The sequence below is a fragment of the Anolis carolinensis genome, chromosome 1, assembly GCF_035594765.1.
Source record: "Anolis carolinensis isolate JA03-04 chromosome 1, rAnoCar3.1.pri, whole genome shotgun sequence".
Taxonomy (NCBI): domain Eukaryota; kingdom Metazoa; phylum Chordata; class Lepidosauria; order Squamata; family Dactyloidae; genus Anolis; species Anolis carolinensis.
Window position 1 is genome coordinate 310,931,861 of NC_085841.1, and position 25,698 is coordinate 310,957,558.

The 25,698-nt window shown below is 37.2% G+C and overlaps 2 protein-coding genes across 4 annotated transcripts in view; one reads left to right on the forward strand and one right to left on the reverse strand.

Moving 5' to 3' along the window:
- lrrc57 (leucine rich repeat containing 57) overlaps positions 1 to 25,698 on the forward strand; it is a 156,674-nt gene that overhangs the window by 46,392 nt on the left and 84,584 nt on the right. The gene's annotated exons all lie outside the window — the stretch shown is intronic.
- Positions 1 to 25,698, reverse strand: part of stard9 (StAR related lipid transfer domain containing 9) — a 124,277-nt gene that overhangs the window by 36,229 nt on the left and 62,350 nt on the right. For 2 of the 3 annotated variants that reach the window (XM_062968125.1, XM_062968127.1), the window contains exons 8-19: positions 23,552 to 23,621; positions 22,500 to 22,572; positions 21,798 to 21,865; positions 19,343 to 19,440; positions 17,691 to 17,891; positions 15,665 to 15,762; positions 15,057 to 15,134; positions 12,565 to 12,639; positions 11,800 to 11,979; positions 5,396 to 5,447; positions 3,893 to 4,030; positions 2,783 to 2,865 (exon numbers count right to left, since the gene is read on the reverse strand). In XM_062968125.1, the coding sequence (XP_062824195.1) occupies positions 2,783 to 2,865; positions 3,893 to 4,030; positions 5,396 to 5,447; positions 11,800 to 11,979; positions 12,565 to 12,639; positions 15,057 to 15,134; positions 15,665 to 15,762; positions 17,691 to 17,891; positions 19,343 to 19,440; positions 21,798 to 21,865; positions 22,500 to 22,572; positions 23,552 to 23,621 (1,214 nt within the window). The remainder of the gene's footprint in view (positions 1 to 2,782; positions 2,866 to 3,892; positions 4,031 to 5,395; positions 5,448 to 11,799; positions 11,980 to 12,564; positions 12,640 to 15,056; positions 15,135 to 15,664; positions 15,763 to 17,690; positions 17,892 to 19,342; positions 19,441 to 21,797; positions 21,866 to 22,499; positions 22,573 to 23,551; positions 23,622 to 25,698) is intronic. The other variant, XM_062968126.1, reaches the window with a different exon arrangement.

The following is a 25,698-nucleotide window of genomic DNA, read 5'->3' on the forward strand; positions in this document are numbered from 1 at the left end:
TGGGCACAAAGCCATGTTTTTAAGGCTTTTCTAAAACTCAAAAGGGTTGGGGCTTGCCGTATATCTCTGGGGAGGGTGTTCCATAGCCGGGGAGCCACCACCGAGAAGGCCCTGTCCCTCGTTCCCACCAGCCGTGCCTGTGAGGCAGGCGGGACTGAGAGCAGGGCCTCTCCTCTAAGACTTTCCTCTCAGGGCCTTCCTCTAAGACTGTCACAATACGATTTGCCTAAGGTAAATTCTTTGGGTTTCTATGGCTGAGCAGAAATCTGAATCTTATCTCCCGGAATTGTGTTACAACACTCTTAAAATGATATATCCCTTGCCCTATAAAACCTAGAGTCTGAGGTTGCAGGCATTTAAATCTGGCAGGGGCAAACCTTGGCCCTCTAGGCGTTTTGGACTTCAACAATTTCTAACAGCCGGTAGGCTATTAGGAATTGTGGGAATTGAAGTCCAAAACACCTGGAGGGCTGAAGTTTGTCCATGCCTTATCTAAACTGTAAATTCAATGCAATCAATACTGCTTTAACTGCCATGGCTCAATGCTATGGAATCCTGGGGGTAGGAATGAAACCTGAAAAGGAAACAAAAGGCTGTCAAGGAAGTGGTGAGGTAGACTTCCCATGCTAGGAATTTGAGAATGGGAGTTCAAGAACTAAAAAAGGTTTTCTTCATTTTAACAAAACAAGAGTTTGGGATACACAAAAGGTTTCTGCTAAATATCTTGATATGGGGAAGGGGGGTTCACATTGGAGAAGGCAGTCCTTTAGCTAATCTGCTCCTGAGCCTTATATGACCATCACTTTTAATTGGTCCAAGAAATGAAATAAGAGTAAAAGTATTTGTTTTAGCAAGAAGGCAACATATTCCTAATACCTTCTCAAGTCAACACCTTAATTAGCATCTTGTGGTCAAACTGAAACTTCCCAAGATTTCTCAAAGGCAGTCCTCGGGTAGACTGCACTGCAATATATGTGGCTAATTAAGATACTTTACCATGGCCGGATCTGCCCTTTTTAGGAGTAAGTGGGATTGGCATACTGGCCAAGTCTTTACCACTCTAAATCAAAGCATCAAAAACCAAAATATGCCAAGCTATAAATTTATGGTTTCCATGTGGTTTTCACTACTCTTAGACCAATCCTTGTATCTGGGCTATTTTATTGACCACTAGAATCTTTTTTTACCACTAGAATATGACCTCTCCCAGCAGTTTCATGTATGTGTTTAGCAACATCAATATATAAATACACCCTGAGGAATATGAACAGGCATTCCACAGCACCATCTTCTGAAACTGCCTCTATGTGAAGGACTGTAAAACAGTGATAAAACACCATTCAAATCACACTATTTAGAATAGGCCTGGGCAAACTTGGGCCCTCCGGGTGTTTTGGACTTCAGCTCCCACAATTCCTAACAGCCTCAGGACCCTTTCTTTTTCCCCTCAGTCCCTTAAGCGGCTGAGGGGGGAAAGGAAAGGGCCTGAGGCTGTAAGTAATTGTGGGAGTTGAAGTCCAAAACAGCTGGAGGGCCGAAGCTTGCCCATGCCTGATTTAGAAAGTATCCAGAACTGGTGTAATAGAGTAAAACTGCAGCTTTTCATCACAAATTTCCTTCAGAATATATATGATATACATGAACCGGTGCTTGGCTGCTGTGTCGGAGTGGATGAGGGCCAACAAATTGAAATTGAATCTAGACAAGACAGAGGTCCTCCTGGTCAGTCGGAAGGCCGAACAGGGTATAGGGTTACAGCCTGTGCTGGACGGGGTCATACTCCCCCTGAAGGCACAGGTTCGCAGTCTGGGGGTGATCCTAGACTCATCATTGAGCCTGGAGACCCAGGTCTCAGCGATGGCTAGGGGAGCCTTCGCACAGTTAAAACTTGTGTGCCAGCTGCGACTGTACCTTGGGAAGCCGAACTTGGCCACGGTGGTCCATGCTCTTGTTACATCCCATTTAGACTACTGCAACACACTCTACGTGGGGCTGCCTTTGAAGACTGCTCAGAAGCTTCAATTAGTCCAACAGGAGGCTGCCAGGTTAATAACTGGAGCGGCGTACAGGGAGCGTACCACTCCTCTGTTAACGCCAGCTCCACTGGCTGCCGATTAGCTACCGAGCACAATTCAAGGTGCTGGCTTTAGCCTATAAAGCTCTAAATGGTTCCGGCCCAGCTTATCTGTCTGAACGTGTCTCCTGCTATGACCCACCTCGAAGCTTAAGATCATCAGATGAGGCCCTGCTCGCGGTCCTGTCAGCCTCACAGGTGCGGCTGGCAGGGATGAGAGACAGGGCCTTTTCAGTAGTGGCTCCCCGCCTATGGAACACCCTCCTCAGTGAAGTTAGGCAGGCTCCCTCCCTCCTATCCTTCCGTAGAATGGTTAAAACTTGGTTGTGGGGCCAGGCTTTCGAATAACAATTAACAGCGTTAATTACTATTATGTACGCTGGAACTCAATCGACAGACCCAGTCTTTTAAACTTGAACACGCCTATCTATATTTTATAATACGTTTTATGAATGTCCGATGTAAGTTAATTTTTTAACTCATTTATAGTGTATTGTACAATTTTTATATATGCATTTTATTGTAAGCCGCCCTGAGTCCCCTGTTGGGTGAGAAGGACAGGATATAAATATTGTAATAAAATAAATTCTCTTGATAACAAATAAGCCACAAAATATGCTGCTCTATGTTTATTTCTGAAAAACACGAATAACATTATTAAGTAATGAAGCAATTACATATGAAAAATGTAACACGCTCTGAACTTACTGATCGCCTTTGCCTTAAAATTGCAGCCTCAGCTGGGTGATTGAACCTAAATTTGTGGGCTTTCCCCAAAATAATAACAGCTCCTAAAATATGAATGAAGAAAGATAAATAAAAAAAAAACAGTATTGTTATTGTGCTGTTTTACATGTAAAAGCATCAATACAGTAGAGTCTCACTTATCCAACATATACGGGCCAGCAGAACGTTGGATAAGCGAATATGTTGGATAATAAGGAGGGATTAAGGAAAAGCCTATTAAACATCAAATTAGGTTATGATGTTACAAATTAAGCACCAAAACATCATGTTATACAACAAATTTGACACAAAAAGTAGTTCAATACGCAGTAATGTTATATAGTAATTACTGTATTTACGAATTTAGCACCAAAACATCACGATGTATTGAAAACATTGACTACAAAAATGTGTTGGATAATCCAGAACGTTGGATAAGTGAATGTTGGATAAGTGAGACTCTACTGTATTTGTATTAATATTTTGCATTCTGAACACAGCATTCAGAACGTAGAAGTTTTCAATTTCACTCTTTCATGAGACATTTCTAAACCCACTTCTGGATGAGGGCTAATACTTTCCTCTGCAAGCACTGCAATAATGGTGCATATTTAAGTGGCAAAGTAAGCAAGCTACTGGAAGCAAATCTCCCTTTAGATAAGGGAGCATGACATCAGCCACATGTTCCCTTAATGTATACTCCTTGTGAGGAGACCACAGAAACTGCAGTGGTCAAAAGCAACTTGAATGTAGGGAGAGAGGGAGGCTAAGCTCAGCTGCCTATGTGAGCCTTTAATGGACACAGGATCTGTGAAAATCTTCACTTTCTTATTCACCTTTCATGATAACTATTAATTATTTAAATTGCAAGTGAAGAGAGTATTTTATTGATGGTTACATTTAATTTAAAAGTACAAAGTTATAAATAAAAATATTGAACAGTAACTTTGAAAATTAATTCCCACAGTAAATGTAAACTATTATCCTAAGAATAATATTTTTATGGCATTTGGAGACCATTCCCAATTTTTACTACATGGGAAAGTTTGGCTGATAACAGCATTACTGTGAAAGTAGTAAAATACAATTTACCTTGTGATAAACGGATAGAATCTGTGACTTCATGACCATTCACAATACAATGTGCTTCCTGAAGAGGCTGCAAAGTCACAATCCCATGTTGGTTATCTACAACACAATGGTCCTTTTTGATCCACTGACCCTGTAACACTGACAAAACATATGGATTTCTTTTGTAATTAATTGTTGATATTTATTTAAACTCCATTCATTTTATTGGATAAAACCTTTGGCTATATCTTGATATACGTATTTTCAGTTGTTATTGTAATTCTTATAAATGTATACACTATTTAAAATAATGTATGCAATTCACTGGAACTTTCGAATGACAAGGCCTTACCTTCCAACCAAATCAGGTGAATACTTGAAAAACAGTTTGCCATACAATTTTTTCCTTTAAAAATGTCTAATTTAATCAGTTTACGAATGAAGCAAATTGATTTCAAAGACACATTTACTGCTCTGTCAGTTTTCTCCTTGCTGAAGTACAGCAGCTGTGGAACAAATTGTGTAACCTGACAAATGCTTTAATAAATAAAAGGAATGGAAACACACATCTTCAGAACAAAAACTAGCAATGCAAGCCCAACAGAGTGCAAAAGGAACGCGTGTACTGATCTCTGTGCTGTCTATGAGTCAATACTAGCTTCATTGTTCAACTTGATCACCTCTTCCCTGCTTTAATAAGCTTTAAATTCTACCAACTTGCCACAATCACAACCAACAGCTTTTCAAATATGCATGTACTGGCAGTCAGGCCATCAGCTCCCTTTAGGAAGCCAGCAACAAGCAAGACATCCACCTTTCACATAATCAATGCACAAAACATGTAAAAGTGGACTCAGACATCAAAAGTGCCAATAAGATTTCATTTTTAAGACACACAGAGAAGCATGCTCCTTCTCACTTGCACAAGAACATGTGTTCCTCTTCTGAAGGGCAAAGCTTTGCAGGAGAACCAGCCCAGGAAGGCCTGCTTGCTCAGCTTCAAGCTTAATGCACCTGCCCACCTTTTATAGTGCACAAAAGTATCCCTATTCTTTCCATGTCATTTCGGCCCTTTTTCTTGAAAACAAAGTGGTTTTTACACATTTTTTTTTCTCCACACCATTTTCAGAAATATACCCTAGATTTTTTTTCCTGCAAAAGTTGTGGAGTTTTGCACAAAATCCCAGTTTTGAACCAAAGGTTGATTTCTACATAGAACAAAGTTCTACAACATTTTGGAATATGTGATGCCATTTCCTCTTCCCACACTGCCTGGGCTAACGAGGACTGTGCATGTTACAGTGCATGTTAACGAAACAATATAATATTCCTTTTTTTATGTCATTCTTCCTGACTGGATTTCCTAAGCATCAAGAAACACAGGAAAAAATGTGAAGTATTCTTTCTAGCCCTGTAACATGCACAGCCCTCATTAATCCGGGCAGTGTGGGAAGAGGAAATGGTAGTTTGTTCTGTTCCTCAATATATTCTGCAACATCTTTGGGTTTTTCTTGTAACTCTTACCGATATCCTGCTCCTGGTTTGAATCACTTCTTCCAATTTTGGTTCTACCTTCCTAGAAAAATTTAAAAAACCCAGTAAATATAGTACTTTTTGAAAAGCTTTTGGCATATTTATATATTTTCCATGGTACAGGTTTTTTTTTAACATGGTGAGAAGGGTTGGGAAATGAAGAAATAATATCACTACCAATCTCAAAGTAATTAGCTTCACTTCAGCACTTTATGGGGTCAATATTATATACAGCCTGCTTATATCCACAGACTTTGCTGCGTTTTATTGAATCTTTTAAATTAGTAGGGGGGTTATATGTTGTTTTATGTACATTTGTAAACCTACATTGTTATTGATTTATATCTCTATGTACCTTGTTGTGTTCTGTATATTGTTGCACTACTGTGTGCTTTTTGTGAGCTGCCCCGAGTCCCTTCGGGGAGATGGTGGCGAGATACAAATAAAGTTTTATTAAAGTTTCAGCATAATGTAATAACATATAATTTGGTGAACTATGAACTTAATGTTGTGTAAAAAATACTGACATTTTCCTGTGCAAGCACTTCTAATAAATATGATGAGAAAACAATGGGAAACTAGTAGACATTTTTTTCTTTCTGCAAGCATGGATACAGCTACAAGCATAACTGGGAATGCCCAGCTACTTAGCTCCATATGATCCTTAACACAATTCAGCATTCAACACCAAGAGCATTGTTGCTTCCTCTAAATTGGAATGTAATTGTGTGTTTATCTAAGAAGAAAGAAATAAAATTTTCCAGCATTTGCATTAAAATACATCACCCTGAAAGTTGCTATCTGAATAAATATAAAATGAAAGGTATTGCAAGTATCGAATAATATATTTTCAATAGCTAGCACACATAATTCCTTCAATATAATCAAATACAGGATTCCAAATCTATGTTTCGAGCTGAGAATGTAATTATCACTATCCCAATGCAAACCTGTATTTTCAGCTCAAAAAAAAGGTATCATTCGACATGTAAGGTCTTTTTATGGCCAGTATGCTAATTTTTATACATATAACCTAAATCAGCTTCTTAAAAAGGCACAATAAAACAATGTTGGACTTATAGTCTGGCACAAAAAATGCATTTCATCTTTAATGGAATCAATAGTACTTCCAAAGCAATCTTAAATTACACACTAGATTGCAGCTTTCATCTTCATTTATTTCCCTTGTACTGAAAGTGTATGATGCATCAATAACTGATTTCATCAGGGAACGGAAGAAAATATTCTTGGCTATTGTAATTTAAAAGCTAAAAATAATGCAGAAAAGAAATTATACCCTTGGAATAACAGAAGTGAAGACAGGAAAGAATGAAATAATAGGATTATTAATGTAGCAATTACTAGTGAGTTATAGCAAAGACAAGGCAGACCCTATTTGAAAGACAAGTCAAGCATCAGATCCTGGAGTGGCTCACAGTGGTAGGATCTGCCTTCTTACAACAGACTGTTCCTTCTGAGTTTCAAGGGAAAATAGTGCTATACGTGCCACAAAAACTATTCTAGGCTTCTTGAACTAGTCTACTGCCTTCAAGCATGGTAGAGCATGTTGTCCTATCATAATTGTTGAGATAGGATTCAACTGTCATTCCAATCAAATTCTATACACAGATCAGGAAGAAGAGAATGGTCTCCACTTCATAGAGCTGGTTTTGTTTGTATGTCTTGTTAGGAAAGTATTATTTCTGCTAACATACTTTTTAAGTAGGGAAGGGTAAAAAAAAGTAAACATTTGAATTAGCTTCTGCCTACATACTTTTATGGACAGAGTCTACACTATAGTGTCCCAACTGAATGTTCTTAAGAGGTATTACTTTGCTTTTGAAATAAAATAGGTAGCGCTGTATCAATAAACCCTGACATAATTTCCTTTATCATTCATACAAAATGGCACGGCAGGATTTTGACTAGATATGCAGAAGAACCCTGGCTTCCCTTTATTCACAAACAGAGGGAACCCCCATTCCCAATATAGAGGGAGGAACTGTGTACAGATATACATGTTCTGCTTGACATGGAACACTGCTAACATGAAGGCAGGCATAAATCCATAAATGTGAAATTTGTTTCCAAAAGATACCAAATCCATCTGAACCAATTTTATAGTAATTGAAAAAAGACGTGCTGATGATATGGATTATCTTGCTGTAAAATGCAATTTATAATAAATAATAATAATAATAATAATAATAATAATAATAATAATAATAATAATACCACTTTGTTTATACTCTGCCCTTCTTCCCAAGGGGACACAGAGCGGATCGTATACACAAACAGAGGCAAACATTTAATGCCTTGTTACAAACAGAAATACAGTGAAACACAAATACACAAAGGAAAAGGCTTCTCATTTCATTTCTGGTTTTGGCGGCGGAGCTCATCTTGGGCTCCCGGGGAGGTGCTTTTCTCCGTTTCAAAGCCAAGGAACCCGCATTGTTGTATACACCTCCTGGTCGTGTGGCTGGCAAGACTGCTTGGAGTGTCTCTTTGCCTTTTCCCGCTGAAGCGGTACCTATTTACCTATCTACACACATTTGCATGTTTTCAAACTGCTTAGTTGGCAGGAGCTAGGGCTGACACCAGGAGCTCACCCCGTCTTGTGGATTCAAACTGACAACCTTCAGGCCAGCAGTTCAGCAGCACAAGAGTTTAACCCATTGCACCACCACAGCCCAATTTTTCATGTATTTGATTTTTTAGATTTGGGACCTTTTGGAAACAAACTCCACAAATGGTCACTGCACTTTCATTGGAGGTACAAGCCAACAGAAAAAGGAAAATGAGGGACAAAGAATGTGCAGTAATGCATATTTTTCAGCATTGCTATCATATGGAAGTAAAATTTAGGAAAGAAAAGCATAGGGATCATCTGCACCTCTATTCAAAGTGCCCTAAAAAAGGTTTCCTCTCCTTTGGCAAGGCAGCACTGTGTCTATGAAAAGGAAAAATATTAGCATTTTACCTTCTTTCTCCTCAGATGAAGGTAACAGAGAAATCTGAATCTAAAAAAGGCAAAGCATTAAGAAAGGGGAAAGCAGCATCTAGGAGCAAAGAAAGGGGACACGTTGTTAGTACAATGTAAATATGAAACAGACAATAGGGCTTAGTAAGTCCTGCGGGTAAGCATGCAAACAAGGCTACCTTTTCTGACAAAGCCATCATCAATATCTATCAGACATTATGGAAATTAGAAATGAGCAAAAACTAGTCTGCTATGCCAGCCATTCTTGCTACTGTGTCAGAGACTGAGTGATTACCTTGTAACCACAGATATCTTGTAGTCTTCACAACCTAAAAATAGAATAAGCATTTCGGAAAGGTTCTATTTGGCTTTTAAATGGGACACTTATGGAGATATATTTTATCTGAGCAATTATAGTACCCTGTACCAACAATTAAACCATATTCAACCATGACATTTGGTACAGCCACAACTTAAAGATGAAGAAAGACCACAAATCAGGGGAAATTAAACATCAACATTCTTAGATGTTCATTTCAATTTAAGAAACAAAAGGACAGAATAGAAGGTCTGCAGGCTGAAATTGCATATCATATCTTACCAGTTTAGATTTGATTATACTGATAAATTAGTTTTTAAAATGAAAATTAGTTTAGAAAAAATCAGAAAATGATGTGTTTTCATATCTACCAGCAATCTCCCAGCAATCTACCAGCTTCTCAATTTCAAAAAAAACTCTCACAAACACTGTAAAATCTAAGCTCTACAAACGTGCTGAGAAAAATGAACTTCAGCTTTCCATGTACAACTCAAAGGAAAGGAGAATAATCCTGTAGTTCAGGATATATGTGTGTGTGTATGTGTGTGTGTGTATTTTAATGATCTTGCATATGTATAGTCCTATCATACTAAATGAGATTGCTTGCAGAAAGCATTTCATAAAATGCATCTTTATTTCTCATTACTTTAAGATAACTGTTTTTTTAGCTTTGAATATGTTTTAATAGATTTTAACTGTAATGTTTTAATACTGTTATGTTTAATTCTGTTTTAATGTTTTCAAATGTATGTATTTTAAATTGTGTGGTAATATTTTTAATGTAAGCCATTTTGAGTCTCCTTTGGGAGAGATACAGTGGGGTATAAATAATAATAATAATAATAATAATAATAATAATAATAATAATAATAATAACAACTCCCCCCCGTAGGTGCCACCTTGCTGTCAAGGAAGCTGACGAAACCATTGCTCATATCCTCAGCTGCTGTAAGAAAATCACACAGACAGACTACAAACAGAGGCACAACTATGTGGCCAAAATGATTTATTGGAACTTATGCCTCAAGTACCACCTGCCAGCAGAAAAGAACTGGTGGGATCACAAACCTGCAAAAGTATTGGAAAATGAACATGCAAAGATACTGTGGGACTTCCGAATCCAGACTGACAAGGTTCTGGAACACAACACACCAGACATCACAGTTGTGGAAAAGAAAAAGGTTTGGATTATTGATGTTGCCATCCCAGGGGACAGTCACATTGACAAAAAACAACAGGAAAAACTCAGCCGCTATCAGGACCTCAAGATTGAACTTCAAAGACTCTGGCAGAAACCAGTACAGGTGGTCCCGGTGGTGATGGGCACATTGGGTGCTGTGCCAAAAGATCTCAGCTGGCATTTGGAAACAATAGACATTGACAAAATTACGATCTGCCAACTGCAAAAGGCCACCCTGCTGGGATCTGTGCGCATCATCCAAAAATACATTACACAGTCCTAGACACTTGGGAAGTGTTCGACTTGCGATTTTGTGATACGAAATCCAGCATATCTATCTTGTTTGCTGTGTCATAAAATAAAATAATAATAATATAAAAATAATAATAATACTATTAGTAATACTACTGTTAATAATATATTAAATTAGTATTTACAAGTTGCATCAAAATAGAATAAATCAAGTCTTATTCTGGGTTATATTTCTTGTATTTTTTAAATAAGAAAAACATTTTAAAATTCATAAGTCATATAATAGAGATTTTTTGTTTATTAATCACACTCATTAATCTTGGCCATATATGTTGGAAATGACAACTTGAGTCCCCTCGGGTGAGAAGGGCGGGGTAGAAATGATGGAAATAAACATTCTTCATGCCTTCTCTAGTAATGTTTATCTATGATCCTGTTGCTTACTGTTTTCTGTATGTATATTTTGGTATGCAACTTCCTTTGCTCTATTGTTTCTGAGAAGTTATAAAAGGGCTTGAGGACCACATGATTATTACAGAGTGCAGACTACTTTAGACCTCAGATCACACACTTGTCCTGGGCCAGATGACACAGAGAATGATTTCAAAAATAAACTTACTGATAAGTTTTGTATCTGTGTATGCTGAACACATGAAGGTTGCGAGTAAACAAATATGTTATTTTTTTATCAAAGTCTACTTCATTTTTGTCTCTTGAGTGCATGATATAAAACAAGTTGTTTTATGGGAAAGTGTATATATTTTTGGGCACTGAAAAGACTTCTGAAGCACAGCTGTTTTTTATGCAATGGCAAAATTTGTTTTCCTAACAGTTCAGAGACAACAGGTTATTCAGTCTAACAACTGAAACCACTGCTTAGCATAATTACATCTGGTTGTATACCACAAGAGAATATTCTACTCTAAAGAGTGTTTGGTTCTTCTCTGAAAGGTTATGCTTTTCTTAAAAATTTATGATCTCCAAAAAGGTGTTTCTCCAAAAGGTTATGAATGCCATTTTCCAAAAATATAATGTTATTGTTATATGAAAGAGAAAACGAACATCCGTATAGCAGCAGACTTTGAGTATATAGATACAGGGTATGCAAAACCACTAGAAGATTTCAAACATTATCACTAGTACAGTAAAAATACTGTTACAGAAAACTGAAACAAAATGTATTTGATGGACATTGGAAAAATAACTCCACTGAGCAATACAGTTGTGTACAACAAACTACTGAAGAGTTTACCACATTCATTACTAATCCTCAGTATTGCATTACATTATTGAGAGGTTAATTTGCTGAGCTCCCGCCTAAAAGCTTGCATTTCCTCTGCATGGCAATTATTAAGAACGAATTACATTCCTCCTTATGTTTCCCAGACATGCTGATTACAAGACTAGATCAGAAGGCACAACTTGGTGGATGACACCTGATTTCAGATTCTCTCAACACTTGATCCAATTCTGCAATTAATTACCTCTGCAATTAATTCCCCTTATCTCACAATTATTAAATTTTATGTTCTTTCAAAACATGTACATCCCTCTTCTTTGTATTAATCAAATATAGAACATTTCACTGTTTATTTTTACTCCACAGAACTAGATATAAGCATTTAAAAATTAAAAAGCCCAATACATGTATTCTATCTCACCCTGAGATGATAGAGCACAACTCCAGTACTAAGGATATCATCATCCATGGCCATTAAATGAGGTAAACTGGAGTCTATCACCACTCCGGCCTTTTTCTTATTGATATCCACACTGTATTCTTCCATGATAGCTTTCTTGTTAATCCACTTATCTGTCCAGTCTTTGGTCAACTGCTCAATCTTTGGGAATGGTAAACAGAAAAAGTAATGCTGTTACAATAGAGTAATGCGATATCCTTTTTAAAACTGCAAGTAAGCACTAAATTATAAAGGGGACAAAAGACTATGAGGCTATTGTGCTTATGATCATGCTTATGACTGCTGTGACGTAGAGGCAAAAGGTTTAGGTCCATAGCAATCAAACTGGCAGAATAAGTGTAGGGTATTTTCAGAATAGATTTTGATCTATTCTGAAAAGCAAATTAGTGTGACTGAAAAGCCATTTGGAGTCAGAAGGCTAAGAATGTTGATTCCTTGTGTCCAAAATCACTTTTGAACTAGAAGATAAAGTCAAGCTTGGTGGTGACATTGTAATGAAGCTGAACTCATGCTGGCTATTTATTTCACTTGCAAGTGGTAACAATGGTGCAAAATGTAAGGTGTGTGATTCATATTTCCTGATTGATCTGCCATATTACCTCTTTCTTATCCAAATGCATTCTAGGAGCACTTTACAGAGGAAACTTCAGAACAGTTTATACAAATCTGCCTTAACAGAGATGAATACCATAATGATCACAATACAGGGAAAATTGTGGAACGCACCTTAATTTCATTCTGAAGGACTAATTCTGTTAGATTCCCTTCTTTATCATCACTCCAGGATGGACTAGCATTCCTCTGTTGAAAAGGTTTTTGAAGAGAACTATGTTTTAATATTCATGAGCTATGTTTTAATATGCACCATGGTGGTACACACCTTAGTCACATCTAGATTAGATTACTGTAACCCGCTCTACATGGGCTGCCCCAAAAGAGTGTTCAGAAACTTCAGTTGGTTCAAAGATCAGCTGCCAGGTAGCTCACAAAGCGAGATATAGGAAATGTACAACCCCCCTATTAAAAGAACTGCACAGGCTACCAGTTTGTTCCCAGGTGCAATTCAAGGTGCTGGTGTTAGCCTATAAAGCCCTAAAAGTTTCGGGCCTAGGTTACTTAGCTGACCGCATCTCCTCCTATGAACCCACGCGAGCCTTGAGGTCCATAGGAGGGGCCCTGCTCTCAGTCCTGCCATTGTCTCCAGTTCGATTAGTGGGAACGAAACAGAGGGTCTTTTCGTTGGTAGCCTGAACTCATGACTCTGGAACTCCCTTCCTAAAGAGGTTAGACCGGCTTACTCCTTGCTTTCATTTAGGAACCAAGTTAAAACCTTTCTATAGAAGGAGGCCTTCCCTGAAAGAGAATAGTGGTATTGCAAATACCAGATTCATCTGTGCAGTGTATACATTTTAATAAACTTCCAGCAGTGGACTTGACTATGGCCTAGGAATGGATATCAGATGAGGTTTTTTAACTTATTGAATGCTTAAACTGTGTTGTATTATCTATTTATTATGCCATAACTAGTTTTATAATTTTTATTAGATATATTTGTGGTGTAATGATCCTGCTTATTTTTGTGCTCTGTAATGTTTTGCGTTACATGTTTGTTGGCTTCTTTGAGTCCTGATTGGGAGAAAAGTGAGATAGAAATAAATAAATAAATAAAATAATTCAGAATTAAAACAAGTCATTTGATTTTTGGGAGGTGGACTTGAGAGATAATAACTGTAAAATTAAAATTATGCTACATTAGATCATCTATCTATTTGTTAACAGGAAATATTTATAATTAGCGTACACAGAAGTTTGGGGAAGGTGAGCATGACAATGGGTTCTGCTGTTATCTTAAGCAATATAACTTAGGGGTGTGCAACTGATGGAGGGATAGGAGAAGTGTTGTCTGTGATAGCATCCCAAGGGAATGTCATAAATTACATTTCAAAAGTAAATTACTGCTGCCAGGAAACCAAAACATATTGTTAACTGAATGTCCTGCATTGCAACTAATTTGCCACTAAAACATTAGTTTTTAGAACCAATCATATTTTTTCTAAGCAATTTGTTTAGAAAGAGGCACCTTAAGTATTATAGATAGTATTTTGCCCCTCTTAAGATCAACATTTTCATTATCCAAAATACTGGCATCACTGTGTTGGAGTCAATAACCTTATTCGTAAGTGTATCTAATTTCCATGGGATTCTAAATTGTGGAATAAAGTGTTAAATATATTATAGCAAATAACAAATAAGCCTATTTATAATAGAAAGCCATAACTAACACTATCTCTTTTTGTTAGTGATAACAAACACTTATGAACTAATTTCTAATTAGATTACAGCAGCTAAAATGAAAATGTCTATAAACTGAAAAGACCCTGGGTAACCCATGACCAGAAAATGCTTATATAGAACCTGGACATTTGCATTGATAGAGAAAATGAATCAGAAACTGCACAATTTTAGATTTAATACTAACAGGTTCATTTGTAAAATCTGATTCAGATAAGATGTATTATGTACACGAATATTAATGTTATGCTACTCTTTTATAGATCAGCTGTTGTTATAGAACAGTCTGATCATGTCTAGGAACAGAAAGTGACAAACATTTGCTGTCACATGCCAAAAAAATCTGGTCTTCAAAAATGGAATGAGCACAGTATTCCTGTCAATAGACTGAATTCAAAGCTTTAAACATCAACTTCATCATTTTGTTTTAACAAGCAAGTCGAATGATTATTTAGCCAGCAAATTTAATATTCTGTATTATACAGGAAGCTTACGAACCAGATGCAAGGAACTGTAGACTAAGTAATTGCTGATATCAGTTGAGCTTTAGTTTATTCAATTTTTAAAAGATTAAACTTTTAATTAACATCTAATATTTAACCTATTTAGTAATAGGAAGGAACAGCAACGCCAAGGGACTTCCCTCTGCAGGCAGGAAGTTGCACACTCATCTTCTTGAATTTCAGTTGTTTGAATTCCCACTTTAAATAATTCATTAATCATATTATGAGAAAGATTTCTGAAAGCTACTGCCAGTCAGAGAGGTGCACAATAGACTCTAAAGACAAATAGTTTAAATTTATACAAGGAACTTTCCCACATTCCTAGTAAGATCAGATATAACAAAATACCTCTGAACATATATTTACATACAGGTTTAATGAATGATTCATGTGGAGTCTGTTTGTGTAAACATTTGTACATACCAGTTCAAAGCTCATCAACATAGCCTTCAGTCTATCTATTTCTTCTCGTAATTCTCTAATCAGCTTCACATTTGCATCCTGAAATGGAAGAAAAGAGACATCTCTTCGAAATCACTCACATAGAAGGGGGGACAGACAGAAGGACGGATTAAAATAAATACGCTGGATACTTCCTGAAATTATTGTTTCATATATTTATATAAATATTCTACAATTTGTGACAGAAAAATCAAGGCAGTACTAAGTTCATAGTCTGTCTACTCCATGCAGAATCTCTGTGTATAGCAAGCAGACGATTTGATGAATCTTCTGCACTTTCTATAAAAATTCAAGCCATTAAGACTGTGGGTATAGATATGTCAAGTATCAGTAAATACACGACCTTAACAAATTATAAAATGCATACTTAAAGGGATTATTCTATAAGTTTACAATAGGATTACAAAAACATTTTGGTTTTAGAGATTTTCAGTACAATTCTAAATATGTCAACTGAAAAGCAAGTCCCACTGACTTTCATATGCATCCTTCCATATGGTTGTCTGCTTTACTTGATATATGGAAAACAAAGCTATTAAAATCAAAAGAAACCCAGCAAAGTAGCTCACCTCATTTACTCGAGGTTTGTTAATAATATTTTTGGCATTTGAGGCATATCGCAAGGTGCTCATAGTCTCATTGTAACAAGAGCTTGAAGGAGAGATCGCTACAAATAGAAAAAAAGAGGCAAGTAAAATGCTAAGGAAATAATATTTTGATTAAAAAAAACTCTTATAGATAATAGGAATAAATCATGTCTTCTTATTTTAAAATTGCATTTTTGGAGGAGTAAGTAAATAGAGAGAAGTAACAATTTGGGACAGAATATTATTATCTGACTTGTAATATTTGAGATTTGCCTTAATACTTGAGCCTGAAAGTTATAAACCACAGTACAATGAACCCACATGTGCATATACTGTATGTGCCTTCCATTGAGTAATCCCTCAACAGAAGAGTGAAGTGCCTTTCCAGTTTATATATTAATTCACATCCTATATATTTTGCATTCTCAGTATAGACCAGTGGTTCTCAACCTGTGGGTCCCCAGATGTTTTGGCCTACAACTCCCAGAGATCCCAGACAGTTTACCAGCTGTTAGAATTTCTGGGAGTTGAAGGCCAAAACATTTGGGGACCCACAGTTTGAGAACCACTGATATAGTACTCTACAGTCGGCCCACTACATTTGAGGGTTTCTCCTTTGTGGATTTGATTATTCATGGATTTAATTAAAATGTTCTTTCTAGGAGGCTCAGCTCCATCAGCACAACTCTAGGGTCAACTTTCACCAGATGTTCACCATAGAGTTGCACGGGAAGATACAGAGATGACTAGAAATAACATGTATCTAGGTCCTTCAGTATGATTTTGTTGTTAAATTCTGGTGGAATCAAACTGGAGGACATGGAAAGAAGTGACAAGTGGAGTGCCGCAGGGCTCCGTCCTGGGCCCGGTTCTGTTCAACATCTTTATTAACGACTTAGACGAAGGGTTAGAAGGCACGATCATCAAGTTTGCAGACAACACAAAACTGGGAGGGATAGCTAACACTCCAGAAGACAGGAGCAGAATTCAAAACGATCTTGACAGACTAGAGAGATGGGCCAAAACTAACAAAATGAAGTTCAACAGGGACAAATGCAAGATACTTCATTTTGGCAGAAAAAATGGAAATCAAAGATACAGAATGGGGGACGCCTGGCTTGACAGCAGTGTGTGCAAAAAAGACCTTGGAGTCCTCGTGGACAACAAGTTAAACATGAGCCAACAATGTGATGCAGCAGCTAAAAAAGCCAACGGGATTCTGGCCTGCATCAATAGGGGTAACCCTAGATCCAGGGAAGTCATGCTCCCCCTCTATTCTGCCTTGGTCAGACCACACCTGGAATACTGCATCCAATTCTGGGCACCATAGTTGAAGGGAGATGTTGACAAGCTGGAAAGTGTCCAGAGGAGGGCGACTAAAACGATTAAGGGTCTGGAGAACAAGCCCTATGAGGAGCGGCTTAAAGAGCTTGGCATGTTTAGCCTGCAGAAGAGAAGGCTGAGAGGAGACATGATAGCCATGTACAAATACGTGAAGGGAAGTCATAGGGAGGAGGGAGCAAGCTTGTTTTCTGCTGCCCTGCAGACTAGGACACGGAACAATGGCTTCAAACTACAGGAAAGGAGATTCCACCTGAACATCAGGAAGAACTTCCTCACTGTGAGGGCTGTTCGACAGTGGAACTCTCTCCCCCGGGCTGTGGTGGAGGCTCCTTCCTTGGAGCAGAGGCTGGATGGCCATCTGTCGGGGGTGCTTTGAATGCTTCTTGGCAGGGGGTTGGACTGGATGGCCCATGAGGTCTCTTCCAACTCTACTATTCTATGATTCTATGATTCTATGATAGATATTCCTAGAGAGGTACAAAAACATTTTTATTCACAAATTTCCCATGTTATTGGAGGTCCGCACCCACTTATCCCAACTAATATGGAAGGCTGATGACAAAACACAAATTAAGTACTGAAAATTTAAATAGTCAAAAGCTACTATTTATCATCCCATAATGATATTTTTCAGTACAACATGTAAAGAGAACCTTGAGCTTACTTGCAATCATAATTGTCTTGGAATTGCCACCCAGGCTATCCTTCAGAAGCCAAGTGAGGATGGAGTCACGGTAGGGAATGTAAGCTTGCCGTCTATTGCTGCTGATACTGGTCCCGCAGTGATTGTCTGTATGGCTACTGTCCACTTCACTACCAATGCTGTTTATGCTCTGACAGCTGCAGGACATCTGAGAGTTTTGTGCTAAAAGGGTTGGAAAGATAGTAATAACCTTCAGTTCTATATAGTAAATACTCATCAGTTAGTTGCTACAGGAGGTACAGAAAGCTGTTACTGAGGATACAGACAAACATATGTTGTATTTGTGTCACTGGATGATGGCATTTAGCCAGAACTTATGATATTTGTAACTGGGTAAATATTATTTTTTATCAGTCAGAGCTGTTACTGTCTTGGGAAGCTGAGTGGAGCATTAGTGGTGCCAAAAATGTCAGTGTAACTGGTAATTATGCAGGTCTCCCTCACTCTCCTCATCTTTCTCCAACTCCTTTGCTGAACAGATGCTTCCACCTATTTGAGAGATCCCATACAATATGCTTAGTCTGACAGCTTTGTTCTCTGAACTGGGGCTGGGCTTAGCACAGCAGGCTAAGTGTAGCATTTAAATCTGGATGATTGCAGTCTATAAATCTTTATACTCTGTAAGTTACTACTCTGTAAGTTACGACTGTGTCTCACTACAGCTAACCGTTGTATTATTATCTGAATTTGGTCATCAGTTGTATTATTATTTGTACTATTATTGTTAACATTATTATGTATATGTTGCTCCAATATACATACTGCGCCCTATGCTTTGAACCTTTATCATGGTGCATATTTTTTAGATATTGTTTAGAATAGACAGCTGTGTTTAGTTATTATTATCAGTACTTGAAGTCAGAAAACAGCTTATTCTGCTTACCCAATAAGTAACTTACCCCGTTTCCTTAAACAGTTTTGTACTTTTTGACTCTTGGGTCAGAGTGCACTGCCCTGCAATTGTTTTTCTATTTACAGTATATAGCCTGGCTATTCCTCCTGCCCCCCAAGAAACAGGAATAGGGGCTGTGAGGTGCCTATAGCCTTGGGTGCTTTTTTGACAACTTGACCTCTGCAGACTCTAGGTGGAAATGTTTCCCAGACTAGTAATTCACCTTCTCAACAAGCTGTAGGCTTCCTCTGAATTCTTTTAGCTCAAAAAACACATTTGTTTTTTCAAAAATAGAAATAGATCTCTAGTCATTTCTCTTTTGATTTTTGAAATCTCCCAGGGGCAGAAAATTGGCATTTGGACCCACTGCATTTGCCCACCCCGATATCAAGGCTATTGCTATTCATTTGCTATGTAGTACAATCTTGCCATAAAAGATATCTCATTGTGGGATACTTTCACTATATAAAAAATATAAATAGAACATATACAGAATGTTTAGGAAAGCACCTAGTGCCGATGGGAAATTCTCATTCCATGTGAGAATTTTTAAAAATATCAACGTTCCTATTCAAAACACTAAGATGAAATTATGTCTATTTTAAAGCTATTAAAATATAATATTTTACAAATGCATCTCCAATTTGCCATGATATATTAAAATACAAGGATGTTATCAAGATTGTATCCAAGTATTATCAAAGAAAAGGTAACATTATACCTAAGGAAGAGATAACAATTCCAAGAGTGACCAGTGATTTGTTGATGTTGGCACCTTCTGTGATCCGATCTTTGCAGTAACTAGGATCAGCTCTTTCACTGAAACACAGAATGAAAGGCATGAAATAACTTGTATGTCGCAGAAGAATTTAAAGAGCTCTTAAAAGCCAACAGTATAAAAAAGAAACCAAGGAAAGCCAAATAAAAGCTCCATTAACTAAAAAGAAACTACGTGGAAGTATTTCCAAGAGCCAATCCAAAAAAGCAACAATTACTGAAGGAATTGCTATAGATAAGATCACAATAGTACAGTTACAAGAAGTGATGCTCTTTGGAGCATGACACATTATCCAACAATACTTCACAAATTGCTAGGTGTTTGAACAGAATCCAAATCAACTTGTAGATTGTAAAACTGATAACAGCAACAATTACTCCTACTATTATTACTCCTACAATCAATTTCACAGTCTACCAGGTGTTATAGTCTGGAGTTCTGGACCATCAGTGATTTGGATTCTATTTAAGAATATAGGAAACTGATATATTGTAGGAAACTGTGGCACATGCCAAGCACTGTTGCTTTTTAAAATTTTACTACTGCAATCCTATCTACAACCATTTAATTCAGATGTTTTATTAGGCTATTTGGAATTGCCTCCAGAGTACATATCTATCTATACATATATATTTGTTATTCAGTGTTCAACATAGCCTCCCTATATACCTCGAGTCTAATGTGCCAGCTAATCTAATGTGCATTTCAATTTTCAAAACCCTGAAACCAAAAAAAGTTTTTGCTGACTAATGTACTGTAATGCACAGCAGCAGAAGGTACACTCAATTACTGTCTGCTTAGAATTCCTTCTTCAAAAACAAAAGTGTTAAGAGCTCCAAAGCTTTCAGCAATAGAAAAGAAAACCTTGGGGTGCATCTACGGTGTAGAATGAATCCACTTTAGCTGCCTTGGTTCAATGCTATGGAATCATGGGGCCTGTAGTTTTACAAGGTCTTGAGCCTTTTCTGCCAAAGAGTGCGGATGCCTCACCAAACTACAAATCCCAGGATTACATGGCATTGAGCTACCCTGTTTCCCCGAAAATAAGACATCCCCGAAAAATAAGACCTAGTAGACGTTTTGCTGAATTGCTAAATATAAGGCCTCCCCCGAAAGTAAGACCTAACTAAGTTTTTGTTTGGAATTATGCCCAGTGCCTGCCAAATAGAACACCTGAGCATGCAGGATTGGTAAATGTACATACCAGTTGTACATGGAAATAATGGTAGTAACAAGAAATTCTTGATAGGATTCGCAGTTTGTCTGGTTATGCTGGTTTGTGATGACAACTACTGTACAGTATATAATAAATGCTCATTTTTTTGTTCAACAATAAATGTGAATTCTTCTTCATGGAAAAATAAGACATCCCCTGAAAATAAGACCTAGCACATCTTTGGGAGCAAAAATTAATATAAGACACTGTCTTATTTTCGGGGAAACACGGTATAACAAATAAATTACATATGACATCCCTCAAATAGGAGCTCCAGGTGCTCCTGAACCAGATTCTCCTTTTGCTTTGGTTCAGCACTAAGATTACCATATTACGCGAATCTAATGCACACCTTAATTTTGGAAAGGTGATTTAGCCAAAAAAGGTGTGTGTTAGATTCAAGTAAATACACTATCTATCTATCTATCTATCTATCTATCTATCTATCTATCTATCTATCTATCTTCTTTTCTTTGATATATTCACTCAATGATATTTTCTTCAACTATTTGTTTCACTTGCAGTAAATCCTGGCCACCAATATTGTGTGCTAGATATGACAAGTTAATGATCTGATTTAAGAATTTTCTGAAATCTGTTTAGGAATGGTGATGAAAGTTACAAATCCTTAATGTTTGGAGTGCTAGTTTTCCTACCCCTGTCTTAGTATGGAAAGGAACACATTAGAAAGAATATAAAGAGAACAGCAATTTTTGGCTCTCTTCATTTACAGCAGAGCTTCTAGAAATGGTGTTGGGTGGACTGGTGCTGCTCTGAGAGATACTGACTTTGCAATGTGTAGCACGTTTCTAAGAAGAAAGGAGTCTGTTGCAGCCAACAGAAACAAATATAGTGACAGCCCCAGGAACATGAAGGTTAGACACCAAATTATATCTTTTATCAGATAGCTTAATACAAGATGATTTACAGCATTTCTTCCAAAAGAATATATCCAAAGGTTTATTTGAAAGATGTACAGCTATTGGTTTTCTTTTTAGTGGTAGTTGCAGAACTGTTAGACAAAGCTTTGTGCCCCTTCCCTGTCTGAACAGTATGCCTTTAAACATAATTCAAACTCTTCTGCAACACAAAGAAATCAAAAGATTTCAAAGAAAGCAAATAAGTGAATATATAAATAATTGTCATAGGTAATACGTTATCTTGGGAAACAAAAAATATTACCTGCCTGCAAGGTCCACTAAGTTGATCTTGCTTGTAATTTCAGAAGGCAGATTGTTATACAGTATAGCCTGAAGGGAAATGAATTCAAGTATTATAATTATTGGTACCAATTTAAACAAAGTGAAAGGAATTTTATTCGTCTGTATATTTATTCCTTTTTACAAGAACCTCCAAGAAGTTTACAAAGCAGCTGGGAATGAGCAGCTAGGCAGGTACACAAAATCTGTAATGCGATTCATGTATTTCAGCTTGCACATATTTTACAATATTTATTATTTATTTATTTATTAGACTTGTATACGGATATATAAGGATTTCACCAGAAGCAAGTGCATATGCCATGCCAACCCCAGGACTTCAGTGAACTGTACATTCAAACACAATGTGTGCTAGTCTATGGAACTATTTAAAATGGCGGAAAGACCAAACATTTCTCTTAGATGCTCTCCTTGCAGTCCACTGAGTGTAGAAGAATGATGGGGTGGCAAGTGAGAAATTAGGTAGGAGGAGGTAGTAAAAAAAGGAATAGTGGTTGAAAGTGAAAAGATGTAGGTGCTTCGGGCAAATATTGGGGACTAATACATATACGAGGCTCTATAAAAATTAGTTTTGCCAGTTTTGATTGTTCAGTAACTTTATTGGTTAATCCAAAGCCTATATATATAAAGGATTCAAAAGTGTTGAAGGGGAAATTGAACTAACCTGAGTATACTGGATGGTAAAGATTGCATGGGATCTGCTGCTGGCATCATGAACATGTGTAGCTGCCGTAATTCTAACATAAAAAAACAGATAATGAATATTTCCTTTTCTGTAAGGCAATTAAAGAAATGAATGACACATAACTGAAAGTAATACAACTATGTTATCACCACACAATAGTTCAAACTACAGGCAGTCCCTAAGTTGTAGGTTTATTCTGAAGCAGAATTTGTTTGTAAGTCGGAACAGGTACTTTTAAAAGTGTAACTCCATACACACAGACACACACAACCCCTGTGGTGTTTTGTGTTGCTGTCTTTGTCCTTGTTCTGAAGATTTCATCTGATTTTTTGTCCCTTTGAGAATTGGATTTTGAGAAATGTAGCTTGTTGTGGAAACAAGGATTGGTGAGAACGTTTCAGTTGAGATACCTTTTCCCCATGATAACTCTTTCAGGAGTTAATTTCCCTTGCTAGGGGTAGATTTCTCTAACTTCCTGTTGTCTCATCCCTATTCTTAACTATGAGTTTGTAACTCTGAGACTGCCTGTATTGGGAAAGCAATTGTTAGGCAGAAAGCACTACTGCTACATTCTATCAACATCTCTTAATGTACCCTTTGAGCCAGAGGTGAAAGTCAATCCCATCCCATGTGCACAGCTGTATGCCCTTTTGCAAATTGACAGTAATTTGTATTTATACACAATCTAAATAAAGTATGTTTCTCAAAATGTTCCAATATACAGTGATACAGCTGTGTGAATCACAGAGAGTAGAACAGTGGTTCTCAACCTGTGGGTCCCCAGGTGTTTTGGCCTACAAGAAAACACCTTGGCCTCCCAGAAATCCCAGCCAGTTTACCAGCTGTTAGGATTTCTGGGCGTTGAAGGCCAAAACATCTGGGGACCTACAGGTTGAGAACCACTGCTCTAGAGAATGACTAGGAAACTACACATTCTCACAAGTGTTAACAATTCTGAATAAAAGATAATATAAACAAGGAGCATGTTTAATGAGAAGTGTGAAGAGAGTGTTTTTTTAAATTCAAAATACCTGTTTGCTATTCCTGCTTCCAGAAGTCCAACTACTTGTTTGTAATCTGTAACCACATGTTTTGATAGCCCTAGAAGATTTTTTTTACAAACAAAGGAAGAAAATCATTAACAAAATTTTATTCCTGCTCTTTCACACCTAATACGGTTAGGTTCCAAATAATTCAGATAACAGTGGAAAAAATTGCTCCATATCTACTGCTCGGGAAGAGAGAAGGTTGACAATTTTCCATTGTGGTCACACCCGTTAAACTGCACAAAATCTCACTTCAAAGAATCATGTGATCTTCAGGAGTTGGTATTCTAGGGTAGGATGAACAAAAGAAGCCAAAAAAGATGCTCTGGGGTACACTTGTTTCACATTTAGTCTTTGAAACCTGGCTGTGTTTTTATTATGCAAGCAATAAACAATAAAATAATATAATATAAAGCAAACAGCTTTTATTTCACTAAAAACATTCAAAGAATGTACAAATCACAAAACTGCAAACTCAAAATTTATGGATGTAGCAGTAGAGAATCAAGGATAGCAAATGCATCTTCTGCAGCCCCACTAGAGTGCAGCATACTGCAGAGACTTAACTCCTTCAACAGCAATTAATATAAATATAAATGAGCTCTTATACTGATACTTATCCACAGTATTTTCTAAGTATAATACTGAGTCAATGGCCACTAAAAGTCGTTTTGGAGACTGTGGCAGAAACAAAAAGCACCATAGCATGAGTGTCTCTTTAGCATATTTCTGCAGCAGTATTGATGTAGGATTCAGAGATAGCAATTACTGCAAAATTTTTGGGCTCCAGAGGTCATCAGGAACTCAAGAAGAGTGCCAGAGGTACTGCAGCAAAGTCCACAGGAATGTTTTGATTTTGATGTTTTGCCATGTTCCCCTTCCTTCTACTAACTTCTGCTTTATCAGCTATATATAATGCTTTACTCTTTGAGTAACAAAAACATTATAGCAATTTGAAAAAGTATGAGGTAGATAAGCACATATTTAACGTATTAATGTAAAAATGGTTTAAAATGAATGAGCAAATCCATTACAGAGCAGGTGATAACTAGTTAAGCAGCTATAGTTATTAAAAGATTTGTAACAGCACATTTCAACTAGGGATAGAATGGATATTTAACAATATCTGAAAATTGGTGTTCCTAAACTACATCTGTACAGTTGTTCTTTAGAAAGTAGTGCTTTGATAACACAAAACATGTGAGGGGAAGTCATAGGGAGGAGGGAGCAAGTTTGTTTTCTGCTGCCCTGGAGACTAGGATGCGAAACAATGGCTTCAAACTACAGGAAATGAGATTTCACCTGAACATCAGGAAGAACTTCCTAACTGTGAGAGCTGCTCAGCAGTGGAACTCTGAGTGTGGTGGAGGCTCCTTCTTTGGAGGCTTTTAAGCAGAGGCTGGATGGCCATCTGTCGGGGGTGCTTTGAATGCGATTTCCTGCTTCTTGGCAGGGGGTTGGACTGGATGGCCCATGAGGTCTCTTCCAACTCTACTGTTCTATGATTCTATGACAGGAGGAAATGCTGATGTCCTTTCCAGGACACGGGAAAATCAAGATTTGCAATCCCTAGTTTGGATACAATAAATAATGATTGCTAGGGAGGCAAAGAAGTAAACTGTTGTCTTTATGCCTTCCTTATGGACTTTCTAAAAGTATCTAAAAGTTAACTAATGCTAGAAGAAGAATGGTGAATTAGATGGAGCCTGGATCTAATCCAGCGGGATTTTTATGTCTAACTAAATGTGCAATGCCCATCTTACTCTCCAACAAAATGAAACTTGTTAGCAGTGATGCAGAAGTGACACAAGCAGCACAGTTTGGTTGTTTCAGATAAGAACAGCCATTCCTAAATATCACAAAAAAATCTCAAGGTCTTTCTGGGCTAAATCTATCTTCAATTACATCATTTCCTGATTTTAAAATATGTTGGTTCCTTAACAGTTGAGCCGTCTGTTAGAAAATCTTGAAACCATTCCAACAAGGAATACTGAAAGACCTTTCATTTAAAAGGCCAAGATCTTTAAAAACTATTACAGTGAACAATGACAGTCTAGAAAATGCTCACAATCTTTATCACATCACTGTTTTGTTTTGTTTTTTAATGTGATTTGAAACTGGAAAATGCAGTG